This window comes from Equus quagga, chromosome 6 (genome assembly GCF_021613505.1).
Source record: "Equus quagga isolate Etosha38 chromosome 6, UCLA_HA_Equagga_1.0, whole genome shotgun sequence".
NCBI lineage: Eukaryota > Metazoa > Chordata > Mammalia > Perissodactyla > Equidae > Equus > Equus quagga.
Genome location: NC_060272.1, coordinates 2,775,033 through 2,784,539, shown reverse-complemented (window position 1 = coordinate 2,784,539; position 9,507 = coordinate 2,775,033). Strand labels below are relative to the sequence as shown.

The 9,507-nt window shown below is 55.2% G+C and overlaps 1 protein-coding gene across 2 annotated transcripts in view; it reads left to right on the top strand.

The window, feature by feature from the left end:
• The window catches only part of ATP11A (ATPase phospholipid transporting 11A), a 90,666-nt gene that overhangs the window by 42,014 nt on the left and 39,145 nt on the right, over window positions 1-9,507 (top strand). For both annotated transcript variants that reach the window (XM_046664657.1, XM_046664658.1), the window contains exons 12-16: window positions 700-897; window positions 3,453-3,626; window positions 4,806-4,969; window positions 6,685-6,753; window positions 8,434-8,507. In XM_046664657.1, the coding sequence (XP_046520613.1) occupies window positions 700-897; window positions 3,453-3,626; window positions 4,806-4,969; window positions 6,685-6,753; window positions 8,434-8,507 (679 nt within the window). The remainder of the gene's footprint in view (window positions 1-699; window positions 898-3,452; window positions 3,627-4,805; window positions 4,970-6,684; window positions 6,754-8,433; window positions 8,508-9,507) is intronic.

Below are 9,507 nucleotides of genomic sequence, written 5' to 3'. Positions count from 1 at the left end.
GGTGTGCAAATCCAGACCAAGATCCACTGAGTCCAGAGCGGGGCAGTGTGCAAATCCAGACCAGGGTCCACTGAGTCCAGAGCAGGGCGGTGTGCAAATCCAGAGCAGGGTCCACTGAGTCCAGAGCAGGGCAGTGTGCAAATCCAGACCAAGATCCACTGAGTCCAGAGCAGGGCGGTGTGCAAATCCAGACCAGGATCCACTGAGTCCAGAGCAGGGCAGTGTGCAAATCCAGACCAGGATCCACTGAGTCCAGAGTGGGGCAGTGTGCAAATCCAGACCAGGATCCACTGAGTCCAGAGTGGGGCAGTGTGCAAATCCAGACCAGGATCCACTGAGTCCAGAGCAGGGCGGTGTGCAAATCCAGAGCAGGGCCCACTGAGTTCAGAGCAGGGTGGTGTGCAAATCCAGACCAGGGTCCCTGTATCACTCCTGTTTTCAGACGGGCCTCCCACAAAACTAAATGACTCAGAGATGAGAACAAAACCGTGCAGAGAAATCCTTTTCCTCAGACATGTTTTGCAGCATCTGTAGGTTATTACCAAGTAAGAGGCGCTGTGTCAGAGCAGCAGAGGCAGCTGGGAGGGCTCACAGGGTAAAGTCTACTTGGGTCTGAAGTGCTTGTGTTTGAAGATTGCGCGTTCCCCGTCGTGGTGGTGGTGCGGGCGGGCGGCCGCAGGCACTGATGCGCGCCCTCAGTTCCTCAGGGCCTTCACGGACTTCCTGGCCTTCATGGTCCTCTTCAACTACATCATCCCGGTGTCCATGTACGTCACGGTGGAGCTGCAGAAGTTCCTGGGCTCCTACTTCATCACCTGGGACGAGGAGATGTGTGACGAGGAGTCGGGGGAGGGGCCTGTGGTTAACACCTCGGATTTAAACGAGGAGCTCGGACAGGTCGGTATCCCTCGGTCGTCCTCCCGGTTTGTGGCGTTCGGGTCCTTCCGTTTCATGTTCCCAGACTCCTGGGTTCTGAGTGATTCACCTTGTGCAGGCGAATCATCCAGATGGATGGATGAGAATGTTCCCGTTTCAGTTCGTGCAGAGATGTCACCACTCCTGGTGAGAGACGGCGGCAGAGCGGTTTTAACTTTGCGCGAGGACTGGTAGCGCTTTTCTCTTTACACCTCATGCACAGTCAGTGCAGTAGCTGTGATGGGAGCCGCTCGTGGCCTTCCTGATGTGCTCCTTCTGGGCTTTAAGGGTGGGAGTCGGGGTGAAGGGCGAAGTGAGCTGACCTCATTGAGCGCCAGTTCCTGGGCGTTGCCGCTTTGATGCCTGGTTTCCACGGCTCTCACAGCCAGTTATCCTCATGTAAAGCCAGCAGAGCGAGACCTCAGTGTCAGTCTCGCGGTGTACTGCAGAGTGAGAACACCTACAGGGAAGTCCTGCTCTGCGCCCACAGCTCGGGGCCTGGGCTGGGGCCGGGGCCAGGGCTAGGGCTCACTGCACCTCCAGCTTCTTAATCTGTGAAACGGACGTCGTGACCGATGCCTGCCTCGCCAGAGCGTGGGGCAGATTGAACAAGATCATGGAGGGGAGGCGCCCACTGGGTTTCTAACGGAACCGCCACGGTGGGAGTCATGGCCCAGGGTCACCTGGATGAGAGGCAGAGCCCTGTGGACCCCGAATGTCAGCCCCTGTGTCAGGAAAGACCCGGCTCTGATCGCCTAGGGCCTCTGGCCAGACCCTTCCCGCCACCCAGGTTCCAGCCCCCTTCCAGCCTCTGTGGCAGTAAAGGGCATTTGGTAAACAGTGATCCATCCGTCTTTAAAATAAAACGGGAACAAATTGGGGGAGTATTTTGTAAACAGGGCCATTTTAGACGAAGCTGGAACCCACCCCCCCATCACCCCAGAGCAGCAGTGTGTAGCCAGAGGCCTAGAGTCTGACAGACCAACTGCCTTCCTCCCCCGGGGCAGGGATGTTTGTTACTGACAGATAACATTTCACTGGTTTTTACTTCCGGCGCATTCCTCCAGCACGGTCCACGTCCACGTGGTGCAGTACTGTCTCAGTCAGCAACACACACGTCATAATCTGGCTGCTCAGTACTAGAGTATTTTTACCTCTGCATATTTCATATGTTTTGCAAACATAATACGTGGTGTATTTCTGAGAAACCCGTAGAGGAGAGAATTTTTTCTGTAACAAGAAAAATGTCGAGCGGTGTTCAGTGCAGCCACTTTATCTGACGCGGGGTAAGTCTAGGAATTACCTGGTGACACAGGAGCTCTGAGCTTGGTGGAAAGGCTTGTTTCACAGGAGGCAACCTTCTGAAATATCCACTATTATTGTTGATCCTCACTTTGAAAAAAGCCAGATGTCATTCACGTGAAACCCCAGAGCCGCCTGCCCAGGGAGCAGTCACAAATTCGGACTTCATTCGCGTGACTGATTTTCCAGGTGTGGGGACAGGCTCAGTGGAGTTTCTTGCAAGTGTCTGGATGGCAGGTTGCTTGAAAAAAAGTTCAGCAGGGCACTACTGCATACTTAAAACTTACTTGTTAGAAGCAAGCCCACAAGGAAAAGGAGTTTTCTGCGGTGGGATTTGAGACAGAAAAGGATGTTTTGCTGAGAGACTTCAGTGAAAAGGGCAGACTGTGGAACGCAGCCTGTTTCACTGTAGCATTCTGTTGTCGTTGCTTCCTGCACCTGTGCACTTTGTTGTCCTGGAGACCTGCCTCGCCTTTCTGGTCCTGGAGACGTGTGCTGGGGGCTCTGAGCAGGAGACAAGGTGTGTGGAGCGTGGACTCCCCGCCGGGCCAGCGGGTCTCTGACCTGGGGAGGCTCGCCCCCCGACAGCCACCTCGCCATGTGCCCTGAGTCCCAGAATCCCCTCCTCCTTTCCTTACTCGTGATGAGTACGTAGCCTGAGTTTATCTAAATTTAGGGTTTAAAACCAGGTGTTGTTTTAATACTTTTCACAGTTTCCTGTCTGAAATTTGTTTTGTCCTTCTATTTGTTTGAATTCCATCTCCTAAACCTTAAACGACTGTGTGAGTTTTGACCTCCCAGACCTTAGAGAAGGCGTTCATCCTCTCTACGTCCTTGACTTTTTTGTTGAATAAGGTTCAGGACTGTCCCCCCATCTCTGTCTTTCCAACAAATGGAAGGCTGGCTCCACCCAGCGTTTCGTTTCCACCCACGAGAACGTGGCGTTCTTTGTGCTTTGCATCCAGAGAAGCGGGACTGGGAAGGGCCACCCTCCACCTCGAGTCGGGCGCTGGTGGGACATCAGAAGAGGGGGAGGGCGTGTCGTCCGAAGGCTCACGGTTCATTCAGGCTGGCGGAGCAGTGTGTTTTGGGTGAAAGCAGACAAGTCCGTCTCGTAGGGAAGCGTCGGTGCTCAGACAGGGAGCCCTGGGGTCTGAGTCCCGAGCGCACCCTCTCCCTCCCACACGGCCCTCGGGCTCCGGGCTGGCACCGCCCAGCGCTCCTTGTGTCCGCAGGTGGAGTACGTCTTCACGGACAAGACGGGCACGCTCACGGAGAACAACATGGAGTTCAAGGAGTGCTGCATCGAGGGCCAGGTCTACGTGCCCCACGCCATCTGCAACGGGCAGGTCCTCCCCGAGGCCTCCGGCATCGACATGATCGACTCTTCCCCGGGCGTCAGCGGCAGGGTAGGTGGCCGCTCTCCCAGCGGGCGTGTTCCTTCTAGCGGCCATCACTGCCACGCTGTCCAAGGTCCCATTCACCAGACAGACCTGTGCCACCTCTTGTCCTGGGGTCCCAGAAAGACATAGTCCTCCGGCCACTTGAGTGAGGGGAGCCGTGAGCTGCCACTGCCTCCCGCCTGGGAATCTGGCCAGTCACATCCGCATTAGGGACAGCTTTGAAGACATGGAGGAGCAGGGAAAACATGGGCTGAGAGCAGAGTGACCCGCACACCCTGTGTGCATGTGCTCACACTCGTGTACACACCCATGCTTGAGCACACACGTATGCACGTGTGGGCACCCGTGCTCATGTGTGCACACAGACACATGCCCCCACACCCACACATGCATACGTGTACACATGTGCACACACAACCCAACACACACACAACCCTCACGTGTGCACACAGACGCACACTGCACTCACACTTACACACAGATGTGCACACACATGCAGGTACACACACACGTGCACACCTGAGTGCCGTGGCTCCACATCTCCGCCATGATCGGGGCGGGGCAGGCCATGACCCTTGTCAGTGGCCAGTCGGGAGACTATTCCAGAAAGCTTGGTGAGTGTGGAGTCCTGTGCAGGGTCCCAGAGGGGACCAAGGATGGCCTGCCCTAGTGGGCTGTGCCCTGACAGCCTTCCTGACCCGGTGCACCGTACCCCTGCCGTGTGTGCTTCAGGTGATTGCCGTACAGAAACTGCCATTTCTCCAGGAACTCAGCGGGGGGGTCCCTCCTGACACCTGCCGTAGCTCCTCCTCCTGGCACTCGGGATGCGAGCCCAGCCCTTGTTGGCCCTTCTCAGCCTCGGGGAGGCTTCAGGAATCCGAGGGGACTCCAGGCTCAAGGGAGCTGGGCCCCCGGCCCCTGTGCTGCCTCAGCTGCCCCGAGGCTCAGGCTGGCATGCTCTCCTCCTGTGACGGTCCTTTCCTCTCAGTCTTCACCTCGTTGGTCTTGACCGTAATTACTGTGGAAATGCTCGGGCACGAAGAACAGCCGCGGTTACACTGCACTTCCCAACCACCAAGCAAGACTAGACCCTCCCACCCCTGGAAGCCACCCATCCTGCCCCATTGCTCACTGCCTCCTGTTTATTCACACCATAGACATGTGGGTTTGGACCCATTTTTATAGGAGCGAGAAGAGCTGTTTTTCCGGGCCATCTGTCTGTGCCACACCATCCAGGTGAAGGACGATGATGACGTGGACGGCCCCAGGAAGTCACCGGACTCGGCAAAGTCCTGTGTGTACATATCGTCCTCGCCTGACGAGGTGGCCCTGGTCGAAGGTGTCCAGAGGTACGTCTTTGGCTGTGACGACTCTGGTCTCGGATGCAAGGGGTGTGCCCGTCTGGTTTCAGGGTCCTTTCAGCCCAGCTGTGGGCTCTCACTGGAAGAGTCCTGTGTCGGGCCCTGGCCTCGGATGCTCGCTGAGGGGGGCTAAGCAGCCACCGCCTCGGTGCTCGGCGTTTCCTCCACCTCCGCGTTGGGAGGCGGGTCCTGGACAACCTGCCGTTGGCGTGAGAAGTGGCTGCTCAGCTGCCCGGGTCTCTCTTGCCGTCTCATTGGGCAGTTTTCCCTCTTAACCTCGGCCGCCTTAGTTAGAGGCTGTTCCAGATGATCACAGGCTTTTAAAGAGGCGGACAATCCTACACACCCTTAGGACAAGCCTTCCTCGTCCATCCTAAGGAAATGACACCCAGAGACGTCAGGCAACCTTCCCAAAGTCAGGCGACGTGGGGAGGGATTCAGCTGGGTGCTGGGGTTCCTTCCTGTTGCCTTTTCTCTCTCATGTCCTGTCATGTTAACTCTGTGCCCCTTGCCCCCTCCTTCACAATCTTTTCTTTGGCAGTTCCTGCTGCTTCATGACATGGCGTTTTAGGCAAGCACTGGAAATGTGCTTCATTCCAGATTCCTGGCATAATTTCAGGTCAGGGAAATGTTTTTCCAATTCCCCCAGCGGACGACCCTGATGTGATACTAAGGGTACTGATCTTCCCTCTCCGCTGCCGTCGATAAACGCACACTGAACACTCCTCTGATTAGAGCAGCGTTTCTGTTGTTGACTAAACCAGTGTGTTTCTCCCGTGCAGTTTGAACAGTGGGGTCCGGTCTGTAAGTTGTATTGCGGTGGACCTTTGTTAAGATTGCCGATCCACATGTGCACGGGTGGGATGCTCAGAGCTAGATGCATGTCTGCGTGTGGAGCGCGTGCTCGAAAGTTAGACACGTTCAGTCGCAGATATCAGAGGGTAGGCAGGCTGTTGTGCCCGTCACTTTAGACTCACCTTCCAAGAAGCCCGTCCTTGGCCTCCAGCTCCTGCCGGGTCAGGTGTGCACCTGTCCGCACACTCTCCTGGCGCCTCCACACTGTCATGGCTACATGTTAGCGTGATGTTCCCGTTGCCCGGCTCGTAAGCCCCTGAGTCCAGAAGCCATGCCCTTCCTCTTTGCACTCCCACCCAGGCCACACAGTACTGACGTGTGCGCAGCTCTCAGGTGTGCTGGTGGTGGGGGGCGTCACAGATTGTGCTCTGCAGATGTTTGTTGATTGGCTGCCTGCTCTGAGCTGTAGTTTTCTCATCAGTAAAATGAGGGTCGGTCTGGAGAGTGACACCCTCGCAGGTCCTTCCAATTCTGACACGGTAACATCTACCAAACAGCCCGCTGACCAGTGAGTAAAAATGGGTCGGTGGAGATGGGGCCAGTCCACAGACTGGCCGCCCCTTTCTGAACCCGTCAGCTCTTAGTAGTAAGAACGCGCCTCACGGTGCAGCACACAGGAGGCGGGTGAGTCGGGAATTCTGTTGGCTCTTGGAGAATTTTTTGAGATGGTGAATAAATTCAGTATTATTATAATTTCCTAATTTTATTATGCAGTTTACAACCTCTGCTTTACCAAAGTATTTCTTTTTCAAAAAGAAAGCTTTTAGCAAAATGTAAAGCAAAAACTTTTTATGGAAGAGGGATATCAGAATTTCAGGTTAACCCCTGGACTCACTTCTCGTTTGCAGACTGGGGTTTACGTACCTGAGGCTGAAGGACAATTACATGGAGATATTAAACAGGGACACCGTTGAAAGGTAAGCACAGGGTACGTTACACTGTGATGGTCATAAAAGAAGCGTCTTTACGGGGTGTTTTCATTGGGAAAACCCAAATTCTCGGTGGTCCTCCCAGAACTCGCTCCCCCTACTCAGTGACAACCCAAGAATGTCACCGGAGCATCTGGAGAATTTGAGAGTTGGACGGTTGGAGGAGAAGCTGCTTGGATGGTGTTGCATCATCAGATAGGTTTTGGGTTAAGCCATCAAAAATCAGGTTTTACTGCAAGAGTTCTCAAAGCTTCCAGTACATTCTGACATCCTCCCAGGCCACTCTGTGACTCACCACGACGGGGAAGCATAAACGCCTTCCCGTGGAGTGGCCACAGTGTCCTGTGTTTGCAGAGCACAGCTCCCAGCTCCCAGAGCACAGTGTCCCGTAGCGGGCTGACTCGGCAGGCGTGCTCTGGGATCACCAGCTGGACGCTGCATGGTTTCACTTTCCTGCCTTTACAGGCCACACGCTTTCAATTTTTAGAAACAACCTCTGTCTGAAGTTGCCGGTCCAGAGACAATCGCCTGTCTTGAGTTTTGACTTGGGAGATCGGACAGTCCATCTCTCCTTTATAAATAAACAGGAATGTGCAGCAAATGGTACAGGTGAAGACAGGTGGGAAAGAGCGTAAGATTTGGTGGTGATGGCCTCCGAAAAACTGGATTTTAATATTTCCCTCCTAAGAAAAATACGCTCCTGGATAGTGGGAGTGGTGAACCCTTGACTCCAGAACTGGCTGTGGAGTCCTCGATTGATGTCCTCTGGGCTCCCTGCCATGCGGGGGCCTCTCGGGAGCCATGAGGTCACCCTGGGAGGGCAGAGTGACCTTTGCTGTGGGCTTCAGGTTTCCAACTGAAAACGCGGGGGGATCACTCCTGAGACTGTAACACACCTTGCGGCTCGGCCGAGGACCTCGTAGGGAGCCCTGTTACAGAACGTGAGCCGGCACTGAGGTCACAGAAGCTCCTGTGCCCCCTGAGCTTGCTGCTGGGGTCTCTAGTGCTAGGAGCTTTCAGAGGTCGTGTCAGGGGTGCAGGACTGTTTTCAGCGTTTCACATGCCAGACAGAAATGATCAGTCTTCTGATAGTGAGACTGCACTGGCTGATTAAATATCAGTTTTCTTTGCTTTTTAAATGATCTTTATCAACTTAAAGGACGCTGGTTCGTTCTCAGAGAGCAAAAGCTCTGATAGGTCCTGTGAGTCTGTGTGTAGCAGAATTGAGGGAAGGGAATCAGCACGTAAGAAACGTGTTTGTGTGGTGAACAGACTCCCGAGCACCTGGACCTGGGCTGGCCGTGTGGGTGGGCGTCTGGGTGCAGGTCCTGGTGGGGAGGAGGTGGGAGCCTGGCCTCAGCCTGCGTCTGTCCCTGCAGGACACTGGTGCCGGCCTTGAGGAGCAGAATGGCTGCATCACGTGAATCCAGACTTTTCCGTCGTGTCTGTGAAGGAAACCCCATATCCAGATCTGTCTTCCTTGAAAGGCCACTTGGCAGCAGCAGCCCCCAGGGGAGACGGGTGGATGGGCCTGATTCTTTGAAGGACCCTGTATGCGGGAGAGAGGACCACCCCAGACGTTCTGCTGTGAGAGCTTGGAAATTACCCAGATTTCATGACATACGGAGCCAGAGGGATGTCAAAAACAATTTTTAATTTCTTTTTCAGGTTTGAATTGCTGGAGATTTTGAGTTTTGACTCAGTAAGGAGGAGAATGAGTGTAATTGTAAAATCTGCTACAGGTAGGAATTTCTTTTCCTTTTGATTTCTTAAATTACTTGTTGTGATTGTGTTTTATTGTGATGCTTATATTCTGTGTAGCAGCTTTGTGGCTTTAACTGTTTATTCTTTCTTTTAAAACATGGATGCACCCACTGCTGTCACCTAACTGCTCACAGCCCCGCAGGCCACACAGCCTGCAGCCCCCCAGGCGTGCTCTCCCCCAGCTCTGCAGGCTGGTGGCAGGTCAGCTTTGCTCGTGCCCTCTCTAGGGGTCCTGCAGTCTGTCTTCAGGCTGGCTCTCTGTCCCCTCCTGGTATCGATAATGATCACACACAGCAGCCTGCTGCCCGGGGTCTCCGTCTGCGCTCTGCCTTTCACTCCTCCTGCTCCCATGTCTGTCGTCTGAAGACCCTCGGGGGCTCGCTGTCCCTTCTGGGCCTGGGGCTCAAGTTCTGGATCAGGCAGCGGCTCCTCCCAGCTCTTTTCATTGAGCCCTGAGCTGCCTTCCCAGCTTCCATTCCAGGGCCACCCCCTAATGTGCTGCACTATAGGCCTTTTCCACCTGGAGGCCTCTACCTGAGGGGCCTTTCCACCTGGAGGCCTCTACCTGGGGGGTGGGCCTTTCCACCTGGAGGCCTTTATCTGGGGGGGGGGGGGGGCGCCTTCCCCCGGGGGGCCCCTACCTGGGGACCTTTCCACCTGGAGGCCTCTTCCACCTGGAGGCCTCTACCTGGGGGCCTTTCCACCTAGAGGCCTCTACCTGGGGGCCTTTACATCTGGAGGCCTCTACCTGGGGGGCCTTTCCACCTAGAGGCCTCTACTTGGGGAGACTTTCCACCTGGAGGCCTCTGCCTGGGGACCTCTTCTACCTGGAGGCCTTTCCACCTGGAGGCCTCTACCTGGGGAGACTTTCCACCTGGAGGCCTCTGCCTGGGGACCTCTTCTACCTGGCGGCCTCTACCTGGGGACCTCTTCTACCTGGGGGCCTTTCCACCTGGAGGCCTCTACCTGGGGGCCTTT